Source organism: Zootoca vivipara, chromosome 6 (genome assembly GCF_965207765.1).
Source record: "Zootoca vivipara chromosome 6, rZooViv2.hap1.1, whole genome shotgun sequence".
In the NCBI taxonomy this organism is placed as follows: domain Eukaryota; kingdom Metazoa; phylum Chordata; class Lepidosauria; order Squamata; family Lacertidae; genus Zootoca; species Zootoca vivipara.
In genome coordinates, this window is record NC_142589.1 from 89,408,583 (window position 1) to 89,431,431 (window position 22,849).

Genomic DNA, 22,849 nt, shown 5'->3' on the forward strand with positions numbered 1-22,849 from the left:
CCTTCCAACTCTACAATTCTGTAACAATAATAAATTTATTATTTATATGCTGCCCATCTGACTGGGCTGCCCCAGCTACTCTAGGTGGCTCCCAACAAAATATTTTAAACATAATGAAACATCAAGCATTAGCAACTTCCTGATCTAGGGCTGCCTTCAAATGTGTTCTGAAAGTCTTGTAGTCGTTTATCCGTTTGACATCTGTCAGGAGGGCATTGCACAGGGAGCGCACCTCCATCAAGAAGGCCCTGCTGCCTGGTTCCCTGTAACCTCACTTATTGCAGTGAGTGAACCGCCAGAAGGCCCTCGGAGATGGACCTCAGTGTCCGGGCTGAGCAATGAGTGTAGGGAAGCTCCTTCAGGCATACAGGGCTGAGGCCATTTAGGGCTTTAAAGGTCAGCACCAACACTTTGAATTGTGCTCAGAAACATAGTGGGAGCCAGTGAAGAGCTTTAAGGACCGGTGTTAAACGATCCTGGTGGCTACTCCCCGTCACCAGTCTAGCTGCCCCATTAGTTGTAGTTTCTGAGTCACCTTCAAAGGTAAACCCACGCAAACTCTCTAGGAAACATAGCAGAGAAGATGAGAGTTGTGGTTCAGTAACATCTAGAGCAGTGTTTCCCAACCCTGGGTCTCCAGCTGTTTTCGGACTACAATTCCCAGCATCCCTGACCACCGGTCTTGCTAGCTAGGGATGATGGGAGTTGAAGTCCAAAAACAGCTGAAGATCCAAGGCTGGGAAACACTGATCTAGAGAGCCAAAGATTCCTCTATCCCTGGTTTACTCAGAATGTCAGCAGCTCTCCAGGTTCTCGGCTTCCTCATCACCCGGTAGCTGCTGCTTTGAACCAGAGACCCTAAGGTGTGAAAAAAAGTGACTTTCTGTGTGCAAAGCAGTTCTCCACCACCGAGCTATGATGCTTCCTGAATCTCTAAAAAGGACTCCACACCCTCGCCATCCTTACCACCATTCCCCTCTTTCAATTAAGGAAAAGAACAGCAGTTCAAGCGAGTTGGGAGTGGGCACAGGGGGGGCTGCTGAAGAAGTACCTATTTCATGTCAAGACAGCCAAAGAAGATTTTTGAAGGCATCAACTCACCCTTCGGACAAAAACACACAACACACACCCATAAACGGGCCGAGCTACGGGAAGAAAACCAGGTCGCCTACCCGGCTTCCGTCCCCGGGAGGGCTTCTTGACGGACTCGTCCGAGTTGGAGTCGGAATCAGACTTGGGTGTGGGAGCCTTGGCATTCTCTCTGTTGTCATCGTCGTCCTCCTCTTCCTCTGAATCAGCCTTGGCATCTGAGTCGGAGCCCGATTCGATTTTCTGCCAAGACACAACACAATACAAGGAGACCCCTACCAGGCCAGAGCATGTGTGTGCCTCCCTGGCCAATGATCAGGGCACAAAAGTAACAGGGTCAACTTGCCCGCCACTTGGCAGCTGTGTTCGAAATTCTCCTGCATCCTAGTCCGACAGACCGCTAACCACTACACCACACTGGCTTCCTAGGGTCCTTCTGGGTCATTCCATGCCACGTGATCCAATGACTTTCACCTTACCATTTTATACTGGTTTCAGTTTCCTAAAAGTAGTATAAGAGAAGTTCCCAAATCTCAGTTTTTAATTATTATTTTTATCTCACCCTGTTGTTGAGTTATGAGGGTTTGAAATTTCAAAAAACAAAAAAACCTGACAATTTTGGTCTTGCTAAACTACACATAAACCTTAAAAGCTCAGGCCAGAATTGAGATACAGTCAAACTTTGGTTGTTGAATGTAGTCCATTCCGGAAGCCCATTTGGCTTCTGAAATGTTCAACAACCAAGGTGGAGCTTCTGACTGGATGCATGAGCTTACTGCACTCAAGCAGAAGCTGCGTTGGGTGTTCGGCTTCCGAAAAATGTTCGAAAACCGGAACATTGACTTCCTGGGTTTTTGGCGTTTGGGAGCCGAGCTTTGGCTGTATTTCAAAACTAAAAATACCAATCTCTTCAAAACTTCATGGGATTGAATATGGTATGTCACATGATGGACTTTAAATTTTAAATATAAGTTTTACCAATTTTAAAAGTGATTTTAAAAAATGGAATACGATTTTAAAACGCCCCAAAAGTATTGATTATTTCATATTTCTAAGAGCTCCCTGCCAAATTTCATCTTGGAATCTCAATGAGATCACATTTAAAAAAAAATATTTTGTACACCCATGCCTGCCTTATTGGGTTCTATTTAGGATAAATGGGTATTCTTGGAGTGAAATGTGACAGAATAAACAATACTTCAAACCATAGTATCAGTTACTTCAGGCATTTCTTTAAAAAGCTATTTGATTAAAAGGTTATCTGAAAAGCTAGTCAGGCTTTTCTTTTAAAAATAGGCTCCAAAGTGATGCCTTTGTATTTAAAGGGCCCTTTACCTTTTTCTTCCAGCCGCCTGCAGCCACCCTTCGTGGAGCCCTTGGCGGAGGCTTCTTCTCCGGAGTGAAGTCCTGCAGAGGGAGACACAGGAATTTGGGTGAGGTCAACATCCTTGGCCTGTCACAGGGGAGGAGGGAAATATTCTAGTTTTTCAAAAGCAGTCTACCCGGGGACCTTTTAAGCAGGAAAGCAATTGGAAGACCACCTGATTTTGTGGGGGAAACTACATGGTAAGCACAGTGCCAATCGCAACACCAGTAGCTGGCAGTAACACCAGCCTCCTTCACAAATTCCCTTTGCAGAGGCAATTCTCAGGGGGTTGGGCGGGATGACGTCCAGGGTTCCTTCCAACCCCACAAACTGGTGGGGGAGAATTTGGGATGCCGGTCATGCCTCCAGCACCTGCCCCAACCACGCCAGCAAAACAGCAGCCAACTTACAGTCATACCTCTGGTTGCGTTCGTTTCATGTTGCAGATTTTCGGGTTGTGAATGCAGCAAACCCGGAAGTGTATACTTCCGGGTTTCGTCATGCGCACATGCACAGAAGTGAGCTGTGCGCTTCGCGCATGCACAGTACCAACGCTCTACTTATTGACTTTTCAGGGTGTGAACGGCACCCCGAAACGGATCGCGTTCGTAAGTAGAAGTACCATTGTATAATGACATAATAATAATTTATTCATTGTACCCCGCACATCTGACTGGGTTCCCCAGCCACTCTAGAGGCACTCAACTACAATTCATGGCAATAGGTAAAAGGTAAAGGTAAAGTACCCCTGGACGGTTAAGTCCAGTCAAAGGCAACTATGGGGTTGCGGCGCTCATCTCACTTTCAGGCGGAGAGAGCCGGCATTTGTCCCCAGACAGCTTTCTGGGTCATGTGGCCGGCAGGACTAAACTGCTTCTGGTGCAACGGAACACCATGACAGAAACCAGAATACATGGAAACACCATTTACCTTCCTGGTGCAGTGGTACCTATTTATCTACTTGCCCTGGCGTGCTTTCGAACTGCTAGGTTGGCAGGAGCTGGGGCAGAGCAACAGGAGCTCACCCCATCACAGGGATTTGAACCACTGACCTTCTGATCAGCAAGCCCAAGAGGCTCAGTGGTTTAACCCACAGCGCCACCCATTCATAAGAATACCAAGTCTTACTATCTATTTTTCACTTAACACAATGGATATACTGCTTGTCTGTAATAAAACTTCTGAGCTGTTTACAATGTACCATATTTTTCCTTGTATGAGATGCCCCCGTGTATAAGATTGTTTTTGGGGACTTCAAATTAAGAAAATGGAAGGAGATTGTATTCGTGTATAACACGACCCCCAATTTTAAAAGAAAAAAATCCTAGTCTTATACATGGGAAAATACGGTATTTAAATTATAGGAGGTGCCATCTAAAAGATTGATTTCTTTTTTGCTTATAGCTATCCAATACCCTCATTTCGTTCTTTCTAATTAGTTCATGCCCCAGAAATCAAATCTCTGTATCATCAGAAGACAGCATCCAACACTATAGTCCTTGCATTTCAGAAACCCTCCAGCTATAAAGGCACATGCCAACATTGTACGGATTTCGGCATGCTTGGGGGGGGGGAGTTTTTATATTAACAAACATGTCTGGAATGTTAATTTTAATCTGACTACTTTTTTTAAAATCCACCGTTTTACGTTACACTTTATTCTGTATTTTATTCCGTTGCGCATCACGTAAGAAATCTCAGGCCACCTAAGCTCACTGTCTACGCTGACTGGCAGCAGCTCTCCAAGGTTTCAGAAAGGAATCCTTTCCACTCCTACCCAGAGACTGAGCCTGGCGCCTACAAGCATCCCGACACTGGGCCACAGCCCTTCCCTCGATGCCACTGCATATAGGCAAGTCCGCCCGCACGCAGAAATTCCGCAAAAGCACAGAAAAGCTATGGAAAGTTCCATCAGGCACAGCACCCTAGAAATCTTGGATTGCTTTGTAAATAAGTTTTTGGCTTTTAAGAACTGCAAAGATACAGCTAGGAGTTAGTGGGAGATGGCTGGCAAAAGCTCAGAAGCCAAGTTCAAGCTGGTATATTATTTATTATATTATTATTTGTTGAATTTATATGCAGTGGTACCTTGGTTTACCACTGGCGGATGGCGCTGTGGGTTAAACCACAGAGCCTAGCGCTTGCCGATCAGAAGGTCGGCAGTTCGAATCCCCGCAATGGGGTGCGCTCCCGTTGCTTGGTACCAGCTCCTGCCAACCTAGCAGTTCGAAAGCACATCAAAGTGCAAGTACTGTAGATAAATAGGAACCACTCCAGCAGGAAGGTAAACAGCGTTTCCATGTGCTGTTCTGGTTCACCAGAAGCAGCTTAGTCATGCTGGCCACATGACCCAGAAGCTATACGCTGGCTCCTTCAGCCAATAGAGCGAGATGAACGCCGCAACCCCAGAGTCGGTCACGACTGGACCTAATAGTCAGGGGTCCCTTTACCTTTACCTTGGTTTACAACCATAATCCAGTCCGGAAGTCTGGTTGTAAAGCAAAACAGGTTGTAACCCAAGGCGCGCTTTTGCCAATGGGGCCTCAAAAAAGGGGGGGGGAGGGTTGTCATCCCAAAAAAGGGACATGCACTTCTGGGTTTGATGTGGGTGTAATCCAAAACGGTTGCAAACCAAGTTACCACTGTACTGCTCTTCATCGGAGGATCAGAATTTAAAAACACAAAAATACATGACACAGTAAGAAACAAAACAGTACACACAGTTTAAAAGGCCGCAGATTGTAAAACTAGCCAAAAGCCCGGTTGAAGAGGTTATTATCTCTGAACCAATTCAATAAACTGGTTCTGTGAAGAAGCACATGCTGTTTTTCTAGAAAAAGAGGTGCCAGAACTCGCCCTGAACACCTCTCCTTTGTTCTGATTGGCTGCAGGAGCTTCCAATCAGAAGCCGCGCTTTGGTTTCTGAATGTTTTGGAAGTCGAACGGGCTTCCGAAACAGATTCCGTTGCGACTTCCGAGGCGCGACTGTAGCGAACGGCAGAAAATCAAACAATAAAATTGCATCCATAAAACAAGGGTCTATTCAATCACAATTTAGCAGGTAGAATTACAGGCAATGTAGTTGGATCAGCTGGCACCTGCCTGATGTTGACTGGGAGTGCAATCCAAAAAGCAGGTGTCCTGCTCTTAATGGGCATAAGGCGAGCCCTGAGAACATATGACACTATTACCGTATTTACTCGAATCTAATGCTCACCTTTTTCCGCCAAAGGACGTTGCGAAATTTAAGGTGCGCATTAGACTCGATGGCATGTTTACATTCACCAGCAAATACTTTTGGGGGGCGGGGGTTTCAAGGTTCTGAAAAGTGAGGTGCGCATTAAGATTTGATGGTGCATTGGACTTGAGTAAATTTGGCAGGCATGGGCCACGTTCCAATGTTAAGTCCTACACAGAGCAGACCCATTGAAATTAATGGACATGGCGGAGGGAAGGGGACCTTGCTAGCATTTTAAAGTTTTCGAGGAATAAATGGTCAATGGTCTTTGCAGGCTGGTTTCTGTGACGATGTTTGCTGGGACTGCAATGGAGAGAGCTCTTCTTGTTTAGAGTTAACGCCAGGTGGCTGTCCTTGAGAAATAATCTTACAATGGATAAGAGTGTGGAGGGATCATGAATTCCAACGCAATAAGGAGCTGGACAGGAAAGGGGACACTGGTCTTGAGGAGTGCAGACTGAAAAAGCAAAGGTGAAAAGGTGAAGGAGGGTGGAGAAGAAATTAAAAATTATAAAACTAATCAATATTGTTTGGCCAAAAGAGAGACAAATTAATGGACAAGGCTAACTTAATTTCAATGGGTCTACTGTGCGCAGGATTTAGTTGGATACAGCCATAGGTTCATTATATATTTAGGCCTCTATTGAAGACACTGACCCAGCCGTCTATGGAACAACTGCACATCTGAATAAATTGCTTTATTGCTGAAATCGCTTTGGTTGCTTTTATGTGTACACAGCTTTAAAGTTATGAAGCTTTCTATAAATCTGTTAAATAATAACAATCAATGAGCATCTCTCACAACCAGTGACTGGGCTGTACAAAAGGTAAATAAACCTGCTCCAAGTTGTCCAGGGCTTCATATGTCAATAACAGGATCCGTCAAACTCCCCCTATCAAAACCACACTTGCCACCTAGCCCCCCCACCCCAGATCAACTGAAACTCACCTGGTCGCTGTACTTCTCAGACTCAGAGGAGCTTTCAGAGTTTTCCTCCTCCTCCGACGGCGATGGCGTGGCCTGGTCGAGGTCACTGGATGATTTCCGCGGCCGTTTCGCCGCTGGCATCTGAAACAGGGGAAAGCACAAAGGACGGGGATGACTTGCTGGGCAAAATAGGGGAAAGCCTTCTCTTTGTAGGGGGAAAAAAGAATCAAGCTAATAATCAGCTCTAGAAAACGAGACTGGAAAAACATGAGGAGCCCTGCCAGTGGCCCACCTGTTCCCTAAACGGCCTTGGTCCTGTATACCTGAAGGAGCGTCTCCACCCCCACCATTCAGCCTGGACACCGAGATCCAGCGCCGAGGGCCTTCTGGCGGTTCCCTCATTGCGAGAAGTGAGGTTACAGGGAACCAGACAGAGGGCCTTCTCGGTAGCAGCACCCGCCCTGTGGAACGCCCTTCCATCAGATGTCAAGGAAATAAGCACCTACCCTAATTTTAAAAGACATCTGAAGGCAGCCCTGTTTAGGGAAGATTTTAATATTTAATGCTGTATTGTTTTAATATTCAATTGAGAGCTGCCCAGAGTGGCTGGGGAGACTCAGCCAGATGGGCGGGTTAAATAATATATTATTATTATTATTATTCTCACAGTGGCCAACCAGATACACTAACCCAGGGTTCACCAAACTTGGATCTCCAGCTGGTTTTGGACCACAATTCCCATCATCCCCGACGACTGGTCTTGCTAGCTGGGGATGATGGGAGTTGTAGTCCAAAAGCAGCTGGAGACCCAACATTGGGAAACCCCAAACGCAACAGTACACAACAGCCCTCTCTCCTCCTTCCAGCAGCAGGCACTCATATGGCAACAACAACATTAAACGTAAAAAAGCTTCTCTGTACAGGACTGCCTTCGGACTGCTTCTGACAGTTCCATAGCAGGCCCTCTCTTCTTTGGGGCAAACAGCTGCTGTGAACTTCTTTGCCAGGGCTGGAGTACTTTCATGGCAGCCATGTTGCAGGACACACACACACCCCAAAATACCCTCTGAGTTAACAGCACCTATAAATATCACACTGCTGTTTAACAGTGTAGGTTATGGCACTGAGGTCCAGCTCTGAGGGCCTTCGGGTGGTTCCCTCCCGGCGGGAAGCGAAGTTACAGGGAACCAGACAGAGGGGCTTCTTGGTGGTGGCGCCCGCCCAGTGGAACGCCCTCCCATCAGATGTCAAGGAAATAAACAACTACCTGACTTTTAGAAGATACCTGAAGGCAGCCCTGTTTAGGGAAGTTTTTAATGACTCATGTTTTAAGGTATTTTTAATATTTTGTTGGAAGCCGCCCAGAGTGGCTGGGGAAACCCAGCCTGATGGGCAGGGTATAAATAAATAAATAAATAATAAAGATAGAACAACCAGAATGATCCAAGGGGCTGGAGCAACTCCCCTATTGCAATGTTCGGTGAGTTGGGGGATTAGTTCAGAAAACGAACACGTTAAGAGGAATACAAAAAAGAGCTGCATAAAATTTGCAAACGACAGCAAAATGGAAGGGGTAGAAGGCAGAATTGGGATTCAAAATGACCGTAACAGATTGAAGAACTAAGCCAAAACCAACAGAATGCATTTCGGTAGGTGAGGTTCCGCACTTAAAACAGGAAGAACCAGCTGCACAAACATGAGAGACACCTATAATGGCAATAGCACATGTGGAAAAGATCTAGGGGTTTTGTGAGTCAACAGTGCGGATGCAGCAGCAAAAAAGAAGAAGCCAATTTTTCTATTCTCGGCTGCATCAACAGAAGCATAGTGTCCAGCTCACGGGAAGTACAGTCATACCTCGGAAGTTGAACGGAATCCGTTCCGGAGGTCTGTTCAACTTCCAAATGTTCAGAAACCAAGGTGCGGCTTCCTGCAGCCAATCAGAAGCCATGCCGCACCTTTGGGTTCCAAAGAATGTTTGCAAACCAAAACACTCACTTCCAGGTTTGCAGCATTCAGGAGCCGAAACGTTACACTCGCAAGGTGTTTGGGATCCAAGGGATGACTGTAATAGTATTCTGCCTTGGTCAAATCCCCACTTGGAGTACTGGGAAATGGTTGTTGCCTCTTGGGCTTCCCAGAGGCATCTGTTTAGCCCAGGGATTGTCAACCTGGTCCCTACCACCCACTAGTGGGTGTTTCAGGACTCTAGGAGAGCGGAAAGGGGTTCTATGGCACAAGCTGAATCCTCCTTCCATTGAGCACTGGTGGGCGGTAAGGAAATTTTACCATCAAGAAAGATGCATTAGTGGGCGGTAGGTATAAAAAGGTTGACTACCCCTGGTTAGCCACTGTGGGAAAGACAGGCCAGAGGTGGAGAATCTGTGGTCCTCCAGATGTTGCCAGATTACAACTCCCATCACCCTTGACCACTGGCTATACTAGCCAGGGATTGTGGGAGTTGGGGGTCCAACAACATCTGGAGGAGGGCCATGGGTCTCAAGCTACCCCCGAGACAGGCCTTTGGTCTGTTTTAAACAGGGCTCTCCTTATATTAGGCAGAGAAGTTCTGTTGCCCAAACCAGCCACTTTAGACAGGGTGCCCACAGTGGGAAACCACGGCTGGAGGTGGGGGGTGGAAGCGCTTTCACTCACTTTCATGGCTAACGGCTTCCGCTTCAGACCACTGTGATCGCTTCCTCTGTCCGACTCGTCCTCGCTCTGCACTTTCTCCACGGTCACTCCTGCAGCACCGACTGCTGCCATCGGGGCAGATTCCTCCTCCTCCACGATGTCGCTTCCGCCTCCTCCGCCAACTATGGGGTCAATGTCAGGGACTTCACTATCGGAGGAGCTTATTGGCTGATGGGGGAGGGAAAGGAAGACAGGCAAACCGTTAAGATGTTTTCCCTAAAAAACCTTTGTAAATCCCCATGCACAATTCTGCAAAGAAAGAAACAGAGGGGGTCCGGAGCTGGGAGCAGAGGCCTATCAACGGTGTCGGGCTCGGACTAGGGAGACTCAAGTTCACCTCCTCACTCAGCCATGAGTCACTGTTGCTCAGGCTAACCTTCCTCACCTCCATCTCTTAATCCAGGGGTCAGCAAACTTTTTCATCAGGGGGCCGGTCCACTGTCCCTCAGACCTTGTGGGGGCGGCGGACTATTATTTTTTGGGGGGGGATGAACGAATTCCTATGTCCCACAAATAACCCAGAGATGCATTTTAAATAAAAGCACACATTCTACTCATGTAAAAACACCAGGCAGGCCCCACAAATAACCCAGAGATGCATTTTAAGTACAGTAAAAGGACACATTCTACTCATGTAAAAACACGCCGATTCCTGGGCCGTCCGCGGGCCGGATTTAGAAGGAGTTGTTAGTATTATTAATTCCATTTCTATACGGCATTATCTTTTTATGAAAGTTGCTAATTTTACACCTATTTTGAAAGAATCACATTGCCTACCTATTTGCTCCTGAGCTCAATTTAAAGTGCTGGTAAAAAGGTAAAAGGTAAAGGACCCCTGGATGGTTAAGTCCAGTCAAAAGCAACTATGGGGTTGCAGCGCTCATCTCGCTTTCAGGCCGAGGGAGCCGATGTTTGTCCGCAGACAGCTTTCCGAATGTGGCCAGCAGGACTAAACTGCTTCTGGTGCAACAGAACACTGTGACAGAAGCCAGAGAGCATGGAAACGCCATTTACCTTCCCGGCACAGCAGTACCTATTTATCTACTTGCACTGGCGTTCTTTTGAATTGCTAAGTTGGCAGAAGCTGGGACAGAGCAACAGGAGCTCACTCCGTCGCAAAGATTTGAACTGCCAACCTTCTGATCGGTAAGCCCAAAAAGCTCAGTGCTTTAGACCACAGCACCTGCGTCCCTTAAAGTCCTGGTACTTACATTTTAATGCCCTAAACAGCTTGGACCCAAAATACCTGAGGGAGTCCCTCCATTTTTTTTAAACCACAGTGTTAATTGGCTTCTCAGTGCCTGGATGTCTGTGTTACCAATGACAAACGCTTCCTTGGTGGCTGGCCATTGTGTCACCATTCATATTTTCAGAAACAAACGATAAATTGCAAGAACTCAGGCCAAAAGAAGATGGATTTCGAATAAGTCTTCGCTAGGTTTTATTGATGTGATACGGAGTTTAAATGGGAATCAATCCCAATGTTGAAGGCAAATAAAGGTAAATTCCAGTAAAAATCAGGACAAGGCCCTGTTTCGACTATTCTTCGTCAGCACAGATTCACAGGTCAAAGTGTACCAAATACGTTTGCCAAGGCCTTGACTCACATCAATAAAACCTAGTGAAGACTTATTTGAAATCCATCTTCTTTTGGCCTGAGTTCTTGCAATTTATCGTTTATTTCTGGACTTTCCCAAGAACTCCCAATTTCTACTACCATTCATATTTTCTGCATTTCATGTCCTTCCAACCTTGCTGCGTACAGTCCCCCCCCCCAAACAACCCCATCATGAATCAGGTGTAGTCCACACAAGCTTGTGCCACTATCGATTTGTACGTCTTTTAACATGTTGTGAGGCTGTTGCTTTTGATGCAGACGACCGACATGGCCATACTGTTGGGTGCAGAATTATTTGTGACAGGGGTTGGGCATGTTTGGCCCTCTAGACAGCAGGACCAACAGATGGGAGTTGCAGCCCCACGTTTGGAGGGTCAGAGGTTCCCCACCCCATGTATGGTTGCCCTGAGCTCATGCAGGCCGGGGGGGGGGGGGTACAAAGCCAACTATTATAGCTCCAGCAGGGCTGTCCTTAACGCCACTTACCGGAGGCGCACTGTAACTGGCATGAGGGTTGTTCTGGATCTCCCACAATCCTTCGTTGAAGCCTTTCCGTTTATTGGGCTTCCCATATTTGTCCTTGTATTTCTCGTAAGGGAAGAGGTCCTTGGGTCCCAAGAAGGCCCTGGGGCAGAGAAGGAAAGCAAAGGTTAGAGAATGAAGCAGGGCGGCATTGAGCAAACAAAACACGGGAAAGCTGTGCCCTCCCCCAGCTTCCGAGACCGGAACTTACGTCTCGTGGGTGCCGAAGAAGAAAATGGGATATTTGTTGGGTGGGGGCTTCACTGCGCCGTCAATGATATCGTCGATCTGAAAAGAAGAGCAAGTCAAATGGGATCAGCATGGCAGCTTGAGTGATTACTGCAGAGAACCACCTTGGTATCATGGTTAAAGCGGGGCTGGCCAATGTGCAAACTACAACTCCCATCATCCCCGTCCATTGGCCATGCTTGCTGGGGATGATGGGAGTTTTAGTCCCACAACACCTGCTACACTTGGGTTAAGAGCACAGAAAAAGCATTTTGGTTCCTGAAATTCATTCCGATTGTGCATATAAAATATAACCGATAGAATTCTACAGGACAACAGTCAAGAAAACAGGCATGCTCCTGAGCAATTACGTGGGCATCTACAATTGCCCCTTTCAACTCCAAGTTCTCAGGCTTCCTTCAACAAACCCTGTTCAGGGGAGAGTCCTTTTAAGATCAGTTGAAGTGACAAGGAGGGGGAAGCGAGGTCCTTTGGATCCATCACCGTGTTTTAAAAATAAAAAAAGGTCTCTCGTTAAATATCATTATATCCACTCCCAACAGACTTGCTCCACAAGAATAACAGTTGATGACATCAATTTGTACAACGTGTACCTGAATAAGTTCAAAGTAACGGAGCCAGTAATTAAATCATTTTAAGTTACCCTGTTTCTCATATTTTAAGGCATCCCCATAAAATAAGCCATAGCAGGATTTTTAAGCATTCAAGGAATATAAGCCATACCCCGAAAATAAGACATAGTGATAGGAGCAGCAGCAATGCCGGCCGCGGCAGGAGGAGGAGGAGGAAAAAAATAAGACATCCCTTGAAAATAAGCCATAGTGTGTTTTTTTGAGGAAAAAATAAATATAAGACGTGTCTTATAATATGAGAAACACGGTAATGTCTGAATCAGAACTGAACAGGATGAGAGAAAAGAAATACCGTTAAACCTCTTGGTTTAGTTCAGCGTTAGGGCTAGGTCTCAGCTTTGCCAGTTTCAAAATGAGATTAAATTGCACACTTCAAGGAAAGAGTTTGCTGCTGCTGTACTACTTTGCAAGTCAGGTGGTTCATCAGCAGGCTGTGCTCTTTTGCTGAAGCACTATGGCATGAGCCGGGTGACTTGCTCCATAGCAAAAAAAAAAAAAATGCTGCTGTGTGCCTGCCTGCCAGCCAGTCAGATGGTGGAGATGCCATGTGCAAATACGCCTGGTGAGTTTCGATCGCTGGGTGCAGGTGTGACCATCAGCTAAGCCCTCCCTATGCAAGATGATAAGAACAACATGATGCCGTGAACCACAAGTGCTGAGCATCCCTTCTCATGTTTGGCTTGGTGAGCGAAACCTTAAATATGTGGGCTGTTTTCCCCTCCCACGCTCACCCCTACCCCCACAACAAGATCTCTGAGAGCAAGAAAGCAGGTTTAGGGTGCAATCTCCATGTACTTTTCATAGCGCCCTAAGTCAAAACCCCAAAGCCGCTAGAAAGGAGCTAGTCCCCGGATAATGACAGGATATATAGGCAAAGGATTTTGTCTGTCACAAGCTTTCAAGGTGCAGAAGTGAAGATGTGGGGTGGTGGGGAGCCAACCACTGTAATGGTTTGCATTGCAAGACCAGAGTACTGCCAGTGCAAATGACAAATTCTACCCGAGAGAAGACTCCAGGAGTACATGGAAGCAGAGAAGCAGGATCCTTGCATGTTGCACGGCACACTGAAAACCAAAGCAATGCCCAATGGCAGGGCCACCTGTGGGGAAGCTAGCTTGTTGATAGGTCAAACTGCACACCCCCAGTTTTGTTGGTTTGTCAAAGGGCCTTGGGATCATAGAGTTGGAAGGGATCCCAAGGATCAACCCAATGCAATGCAGGAATCTCATGCCTCCTGCTATGGAATCCTTATAACCTCAGGAGAGGATGGGGGTCGAACCTGGCACTTTCTGAGCCCAAGGCCAGAGCTCTATCCGCTCAGCTACAGCTTCTCCCAGACCTTCTTTTAAAGCAAAGGGCAGGAAGACAAAACACCTGGTCCAACAACAGTGTGATCCTGGGAGATGCTCAAACGATGCCTGATCGCGTTCTATTCTCCCTCCATCTTGGTACGGGAGGACCAAAAGAAGCAGGCAGGGGGCCAGCTGTGGCTCAACTAGCCCACCATCCTGCCCCCAGTGTTACTGACCGGATGTCCTGGTAAAAAGCCAGCAAGCACAACTGGAGTGTAACAGCCCTCTCCCCTCCTGTGGTTTTCAGCAACTATCATTCAGACGCATGCTGCCTCCAACAGCGAAGGTACAGCAGAGCCATCGTGCCCCATGCTACATCTAGGAATGAAGCAGTGTTTGAAATCCCCCTGGTGCCAGGCATGTTGTGCTACTGGCACGAGTCCAACTGCAACCATATGGATATCTCTGGGTGCCAGGTTGGCGACTGGCATCCCCATCTGGCTGGCCCCTCCAGCTTTCTTAAGCAGGTGAGTAAAAGATATTATCTATTGCATTTATATCCCACCTTTCCCCCCCCCCCCAGTACTTGGTTCATGCCCCTCCTCTGTTAATCCCTACAACGACCCTGTGAGGTAGGTTAAGAAGCTGTGACTGACTTCAAGGCTACCCAGTGAGCTTCATGACAGTGTGGAAGTCCTAGTCTAACACTCTAACCACTATCCCACCCTGGCCTCCTAGAGTCCTTCTGTTATGGGGCAGATCTATACATTAAGTAGGTAAATAAATACGGGGAAGGCAAAGTGTCTCCTAGAGAAGGATCTGAAATATTTTCCTGGAAGTCTGCATTTGTAACCATCGTAGAGTTGGAAGGGGCCCACGAGGGTCATCTAGTCCAACCCCCTGTAATGCAGGAACCTCAGCTAAAGCATTCTGGATTGTTTTACTATGGATTGTTTTATTTTAATGTCTTGTAAACCGTTTTGAGGTTTTCCCTTTAAAATATAAAGCAGTATACTGTAGAAGTGAAATGAATAATAAAAACAATAACAATAACTTGAATGGTGCCTGGTCATCCCATTGTGGTGACTGCAACCCAGGGTTTAAGGTGCCATATGCCGATTGACTTATATATCTGAGTTTCTGACCCTGAAGAAATTCCACTGGAAGTGCTAGAATCCTAAGGAAGTGCTAGTATGTGAATCCACGGTACAACAGGGGGCAGAGAAGAGAACCCCATCTGGATAGCAAACATATAGGCTGGGCTCTTGCAAAATAAGGCTAGTGTGCTTAGAATGTCAAGCTAGGATCAGAGAGATCGGGTTCAAATCCTCACTCGGACATTAAGTTCAATGGGTGACCCTGGGCCAGTAAGTCTCTCAGCCTAAGCTACCTCACAAGAAGACAAAGTGAGGGGATGGATTGTAAGTGAAACAAATAAATAAAACAGAAAACTGGAATCCTTCCCATTCCATTCCAACACCCATTTTATAACTGGGAAGGGGGATCCAAAGGCCCTGGGGCAACAAATATAAGGGGTGTATTCTGCACAAAAATATTCTGCCTCGTGCCCAGCACAGGTCCCAGAGGATATTACTATCATTATCATTATTATTTATATGCAGTCCATCTAACTGGGTTGCCCCAGCCACTTTGGGCAGCTCCCAACAAATTAAAAGATCAAATATAAAGCCATATAATATAAAATCACATAAAACCTAGAAATTTAAATTTCCCCTGTTGTACAATGGGGTTGCTGATGGACGCCAGACATACAGCTCCGATGCCCCCCCCCCAAAGTCTTGGAAGCATAAAAACCATTGCACAAACTCCACTTTCAAGCAAGCACCAAATATCCTCATTGCATTTTCCAGGGTGGGGATGCAAGAGAGTCTGCTTAAAATTGAGGGCCGTGACCCATTGGTAGAGCACCTGTTTTGCAGTCCCCACAGCATCTCCTGTCTGGGCTGGAGGACAATCCCTGCCTGAAACTCTGGCCTGCTACTGCCAGCCAGTGTGGGTGATACTGAGCTAGATGGACCATTGGTCGGACTCAGCAAGAAGCAGTTTCTTATGTTCCTAAGGTAGCAGCTATGCCTGCTGAAGAAAAACAACTCTTCACCCCGTCTCCCCAATGGTAGTGCCCAAGGACCATTTCTTCTCCTGTGCTTGCTTTATTGCAGGCATATCCAACAGGTAGATCACTGGACGTCTGTAGTAGATCAATGGTAGATCACTGGCTCCCCCCAAAGAAACTCAAAAACTTTGGCTCCCCTTAAAAAAGCTGCACAACTTTGCCCTGCACCCCTAAAAACAGGGCTTTCCTCCTCCCTAAAAAGCTGCACAATTTTGACCTGAACCCCCAAAAAGGGGGTAGATCACTGCCAGTTTTTAAGTCTGTGAGTGGATTGCAGTCTCTTGGGAGTTGGCCACCACTGTGTTGTTGGAATACTGAAGCCCAATCACGGCTGCGAAGTCTTGGATGCAATGGAAGGGACCAACCAGTTCAAAGTAACCCAGGTTCCCGCTAAACCAGGATTGGCCAATCGGCCCAGAATGTTGCAGAAAGCCTGCTAACTTAAGGTAAAGGAAGCTGCCTTCTACAAGGTTAGTTCTCCTAGCCCAACCTTGTCAACTCTAACCAGCAGCAGCTGTTCTCCTGCTGCCTTTTAAACAGCTGAAAACGGTATGAATTCAAACTGGGACTTTCCTCATGCATAGTAGCTGCACTGCTGCTGAACTATAAAGCCTGAGACTCTTAATCTCAGAGTCATAGGTTTGAGCCCCATGTTGGACAAGAGATTCTTGCACTGCAGGGGGTTGGACTGGATGACCCTCGGGGTCCCTTTCAAGCCTACAATTCCATAAAGCCCATTCTCTTCCCTCGCCATGTTTAGAATGGAGGCTGTATATGAAGCCAATTTGCTCCATTGCACAACTGGGGGGGAAGCGATGAAAGAAAGAAAAAATTGGGAGTGGGGAGATAAGCACCCCTCCCCTCAATTTCCCAAGGCTGGTACACTAGGATGCCAATTATCTAGGGCTGCCATATTGTATGATTCCTTTTGCAGGAGGAGGGGGGGAAAGGGGGCCTCACCACAGTGATGGCAGACATTAGGGATAACCCCATCAAAACTCTTAGGGTACGGGAAAATGTACTTCTCTCTCCTCATTGCACAACACTGCTCCAACAAGAGGCTGCCCACACACCGTACACACAGTTTTGGAGGGATACAAATGGCATGTAAGGCCAACTTCATAGAAAATCCTGGATGCAAAAAAATTCACCCCCGTCCCAAACTACCCACTGTACAAACCTTTCTGCCACCAGTTTAACAAAAGTCTTTGGTTAGTAACGCACAGTTGGGACGGAGATTCCAGGGAGATCCTCATGGGCTGTGTGTTTATGTTGTTTTTTGGGGGGGGAATGCACGGACTATACTTATTGCACCTCACAAGACTTTGCAAAGATGGAGAAAAGGATAAACATAACATCTGAGTGAGTGAGTGAGTGAATGAATGTGTGTGTGTGGATGGCTTGCACTAAGTCTTTGTCACAAAGTCTTGCAGGGTACAGTGGGAGGTTCCCCCCAATTCCACAGCCTCACCCTCAGCATTATTTCTGAGGGAGTAGACAGGGCCCCTATTGGAGACCCTATATATAGAGTCTCCACAGGGGTCCCGTTTCACCTCATTCCCCACCCCTCCCAAATTAGCGAGTGGGAGCAAACTTAACGATTCCATTAACTATTAATATCCCGGGGTCTTAAGAGTAGGCAGTGGAGCCACCTTGGCGAAGCTCAGCAGATCCAGATCTGGTCAGCGCCCGGTCGACCGCTTAAGGAAAACACCTGGGGTTCCAAGATGGAATAGGATATAAATATAACTAAATTTAAGTATTATGCACACATGCCCAACAAAATCCCTCCAACTCCCTCCTCGGACTTAAGAGGCACATTGAGTGGCAGGCTTCCTGACCCAAACCCCTCTGCGCCAAACCTCGAGGGCGAATCTCTCCTCAGCATTGCAAAGGCTTCACCCATACATGTTAGCCACCTAGCTTCTATAGGCCCAAACTGGAGGTCCCCCCCCAAAAAAAAATCTGCACAAACAAGCAAATGCATGTCCATGCATGCATGTATAGTATAATCACATGCATTATTAGTATCATTATTAAAATTTGTATACCGCAGTAGCTTCTGTAGGCCCAATCTCCCTCTTTCTGGGGGCCCATCCCTCCCCCCCCCCCGCTCCAAAAATTAAAAATCTGTACAAGCAAGCAAACACACGTTCATGCATGCATAATCACACATATTATTATTAAAATTTGTATACCGCCCTGGCTACCCAGTTCACAGGATTGGAAACCACAATGCAAAAAATAATAATTCCACACACACAAAACTGCACATGCATTTTAGAGACACATCTGGGGCCAGGCTCCGCCGCACCCCCCCCCCCGAGTCTCATGGTGGGGTTGCAATGCCAGCAGTTGCCCTTCCTCTCTCCCTTGCCCCCACCCCTTTCCTCCACCCCAGCCCTCTTCTGGTGGTTGGAGGAAGAGGCCTAACATCACCCCCCCAAAAAAAAAAGGTAGCGATAACAACCACAACAAAAAAAGCCTGGTGACCCATGAAAGGGAGGCGGGCTCTTTCCAAGCTTCTCAAGGTGCCGCCTCCGCCGCTAGAGGGCGCCGTAGAACAGCCCCTAAGGCGCAGCCTCAGAAGCAAGAGAGGAAAAGCGGGGGGGGGGAGTAGAGAGACGCCACTCCCTCCTACCCCCCCCCGCTCATGGCGGTTGCTAAGCGACGAGGAGCCCCCCTCCCCCCTCAATATCTATATCCCCCCCCACCGCTCTCCTCACACCATATATAGATATATACTGTATATGAATCTCTCTCACCCTGGCCGGCCAGTGCGGGTATCCCTTCATCTTGGCGAAGACGAGGTCTCCGGCCTTGAAGCCGTGCGGCATCTCGGCGGCTGGCTGGCTGCTGGCGAGCAGGCCCCAGCCAGGCCTCAGGCTTCGCCAGGCAACCGGGAGCGGGGGTGGGCGTGGCCGCCGGGCCTCTTGAAGGGGAGGGAGGGAGGGGGGAGAAAAAGGAGCCTGCGAAGGATCCGATTGGTACGCGCAGCCTGCCGCTCCGCCGCCGCCCTCCTTGCTCATTGGCCGTTCGGCCGGCTCGCGCGCGCGCCTCCCGCCCAACCGGAGGGGGGCCTCTCTCCGGGGAGGCGGGGCCTGTTGGGGCAGGCTGGGTAAAAAAAAAAGGGAGCGGGAATGGGAAAGGGGGCGGGGCTTTTATTAAAAAAAAGGAGAGGGGGAGAGCCGTTGGGAATCGCGGAAAGGAGACCCCTGGCGGTCATCTAGTCTGACCCCCACCCCTTGCATGGCAAGGAATTGTGCTCGGCCCAACGTGGGGCTCCTCGGACCTACGAGATGAAAGGGCCTCGTGGCTCTGCCGACTTGAGCCCGCCTCAAGGGTTTGGTGACGGGGAGGGAGGGAGCACTCTGCACATGCTCTGGATAGCTCTTGGTCCCCCACAGCTGAATTCTCAGACACATGGGAAATGAATGGATGGCCGGTCAAAGGGGAAGAGCGGTTGCTGGGTGTTCTTGTTTTTAATTGCACGTTTTGCATTCTCGCTTCGTACTGTATTCCTGTTGCTGCAAACCGCCCTGGGATCTTCGGATGAAGGGCTGTATACAAATCTTCATTAATAAATGCAATTATTTCATCGAGCCTATTCGTGAGTTGTTGTTGTTGTTGTTTTAAATACCATCACTGAAACAGGTGTCTTCCTAGGTTAGAAAGTTTGCATAAGTATTAACACTCTGCAAGGGAATATTGGGCAGGGAGAGGAGATACAGAATAAACTTCAGCTTTCTTTTAAAAATGAATTAATAGTAATAAAAGAAAATTGTCGTCATTATTTCTTAAATTTATATACCGCCTAAGGATCACAGGGAAGATTTTTGGGTAGTTATACCGTAAACTGCCCTGTGATCCTCAGATGAAGGGCAGTAATTAAATTCTAAACAAACAAACCAATAGCCAGCCAGCACCCCCAATTGAGAGTGCTAACACTGGACATTTGTTTATTCATTTATCTCATTGATTGCATTTACCGTATATCTCACCTTTTAAATCCAAGGACCTCAAGGTGAGGATTTGAACCCAGGTCTTTGCCGGGCACCCCATAACTGCTGCACCACCATCTGTGCTTAACATTGCTTATTCCTAAGGTTGTTTCCCCCTCCAACCCCCCCCCCCAAAAAAAAACCCTCTGCACGTGGTCTAAAGCAGTCTGGCCTTGCACTGGGTGTTTTGCCATGGTTTATTCTCAGTCCTAAAAAAGGGTCCCTCTCTGAGCTGGCATTGGTATTTTTAGAGGCTACTTCCTGCTCATAGAAAGGGGAAGGGTATTCCAAGGAATGTTGTTTTTGTTTTTGTTTTGTTGTTGTTATTTATTAAGGAACTGAAGATGACTCCCATGGTCCTCCCTCTCCCATCTTGCTGACATGACATGGCTAGACCAGGGGTTGGCAAGGTTTACCTTGCCTGGGCCAGTTCACTCCAGCACATACATAGCTGTCAAACTTTCCCTTTTCTCGTGAGGAAGCCTATTCAGCATAAGGGAATTTCCCTTTTTTTTAAAAAAAAAAAAAAAAGGGAGAACTTGACAGCTATGCTCCAGCAGAGATCCTTCTGTGGGCCAGATCGCGTGTGCGCCCACGATTTCCGGCCCCAGCGCCTGCCCAGACATGATTTTCGGCACCTGCGCAAACACGGCCAGTTAAATGACCCCCCCCCCATGGACCGCTTGTGGCCCATGGGCCTTAGGTTGCCAACCCCTGGGCTAGACTAACAGAGGAAAAGGGTGTGATTGAGTCAAAGGCACCCAGTCTATGTCCAACAGTCTATAAATATACCCCACCAAACTTTGTGCTCAAGGGTGCATGAGAGTGCTATGAAAAGTGTGTGTGTGTGGGAGAGAGAGAGAGAGAGAGAGAGAGGGATGGAGAGGAAGCAGAAAAGACATTGCATTTTTTTTAAAGCATCAGATTTTTAAAAGATCAGCTCTCCGTTTGTAAATGCAGCTACTTTAACGGTGCTGCCTGGAGCTACGAAGTTGGCATCTCGTTCCTAATTGGCATATGCTGCAATCAGGCCCCAACCTGTGTTTTGCCCAAGGCTCCAAACTCTCAAGTGGAAAGGCGTTTTTACTTTTTCACTGGGGAAATAAAAGCAATAAATGTGCCTTAGGAGGACTAGTCATGCAGCATCAAACCTGCATGGGCAAGACGCCTCGTTTGCATTACAAATGCTTCTTCCATATTTATCTTTTTCAGCCAGGTCATGTGATCTAAAAAACCGGGTTATTTGCAAATAGGACTATGGAGCAAATAAGACTGTCCTGGCTTTGGAAATGTTTGCTAGGACTAATTACTGAGTAGTCCTAGCAAATGTTTGCTAGGACTAATTACTGAGTAGTCCTAGTCCTGACTAATTACACCCCGAAGAAGGAAACCTGATCCCAGGCTCGTAGCACAAACCTACTGAGTAGGTTTGTGCTACGAGCCTGGGATCAGGTTTCCTTCTTCGGGGTGTGATACTGCACCACATATTTCAAGTACATGGCTTCCCCCCTGTTGCTGGCATCTATGCAGAGTGTTTGAGGACAGGGACATTTGCAGGGAAACCAAAATGCTTGTTTACAAAGCTATTGTACTACCAACTTTACTGTATGCTTGTGAAACATGGACCACTTATAAACACCATCTCCAGCTCCTCGAAAGATTCCATCAATGGTGGCTCCGAAAAATTCTACACATCACTTGGGAAGACAGGCAAACTGATGCCAATGTACTGGAAAGAAGCAAAGATAACCTGTGTCAAAGCGATGATTCTTCAACATCAACTTCGTTGGACCGGTCATGTTGTGCGGATGCCTGATTATCGTCTTCCAAAGCAACTACTCTATTCCGAATTTAAAAATGGAAAGCGTAATGCTGGTGGTCAACAAAAGAGGTTTAAATACTGTCTCAAGACAAATCTTTAAAAATGCAGTATAAACACTGACAACTGGGAAACACTGGCCTGAGAGCGCTCCAGTTGGAGAACAGCCTTCACCAAAGGTGTCATGGACTTCGAAGACACTCGAACTCAGAATGCAAGGGAGAAACGTGCTAAGAGGAAGGCACACTTGGCAAATCCACACCGTGATCAACTCCCACACTTGTCAAACCCTCCCTGGGATAAACTTCTGCCCGGGAACCCCACTGTGGAAGGACGTGTGGATCCAGAATTGGCCTCCACAGTCACTTACGGATTCATTGTTAAAACTGTGTTTATGGAAGACAATCTTACTTGGCTACGAGTGATCACCAAAGAAGAAGCAACAGCTTTAATAAAGATCAAGCTTACTAACTGCTTTGCTTCTCAATATTCTCAGGTTGGCCTCTGTTATTTCCTTCTACCGATGGAGAAGCTACAAAGAACTCTATATGGGCTCTTGTGTACCCCATAAGGGAAAAGGAGCAGTTTTTGTTGTCAACTTAAGTTGCCACTTTTCTTTGGTTGGGACCTTGCTCATTTTCCATTTTTGGGCTAACAAGGAAATATTATCTGGAATGGTATTGAAATATGGAATATAGATGAGGCAGAACAGAAATTTAGTCCTGGGTTGAATGAAGGAACAAATGAAGGAGCCAGATCCTGGGGTCCTGCAAATACACAAGCGTTCAGTTCCCAGGGATTCTTTCAGGGAACACTCTGGCCTTTAAATGTGCTTCATGCATGTAAGTTGCATAGCTCCGTTGGTTAGAGCGCTGTGCTGATGACCCCAAGGTTGCAGGTTCGATCCCCGCATCGGATGGCTGAATATTTCTGCATTGCAGCGGGTTGGGCTAGATGACCCTCAGGGTACATTCCAACTCCATGATCCTATGACTTAATGGCCTCATTTAAGGACTTAGTAAACTTTGACCATGGAGAAGGAAGGTCACTTGCCTAGAGCGGCCTTCCTAGCCGGGAGCGGGAACCATAGACGTCTAACCATCCAACGCCCATGGTTTCCACTTGCGGCTCGGCTCGACGCCAGTCGGCACTCTACAGGGGCAGCGCTCAACTTCCGCCCTCAACAGCGACAACCTCCCGTTTGAGTCAAGAGAGGGCAGAAGTGGCGGGGCACGTGACCGGAAAGCGCGTCCCTCTTCTCTCCCGC

The 22,849-nt window shown here is 47.3% G+C and overlaps 1 protein-coding gene across 1 annotated transcript in view; it reads right to left on the reverse strand.

The window, feature by feature from the left end:
* HDGFL2 (HDGF like 2) overlaps nucleotides 1-18,669 on the reverse strand; it is a 32,579-nt gene extending 13,910 nt beyond the window's left edge. The window contains exons 1-7 of the mRNA XM_035120000.3: nucleotides 18,528-18,669; nucleotides 11,667-11,743; nucleotides 11,420-11,558; nucleotides 9,277-9,483; nucleotides 6,643-6,762; nucleotides 2,425-2,496; nucleotides 1,173-1,332 (exon numbers count right to left, since the gene is read on the reverse strand). Coding sequence (XP_034975891.3) covers nucleotides 1,173-1,332; nucleotides 2,425-2,496; nucleotides 6,643-6,762; nucleotides 9,277-9,483; nucleotides 11,420-11,558; nucleotides 11,667-11,743; nucleotides 18,528-18,599 — 847 coding nt within the window. The 5' untranslated portion in view covers nucleotides 18,600-18,669. The remainder of the gene's footprint in view (nucleotides 1-1,172; nucleotides 1,333-2,424; nucleotides 2,497-6,642; nucleotides 6,763-9,276; nucleotides 9,484-11,419; nucleotides 11,559-11,666; nucleotides 11,744-18,527) is intronic.
* Between the last annotated feature and the right edge of the window lie 4,180 nt (nucleotides 18,670-22,849).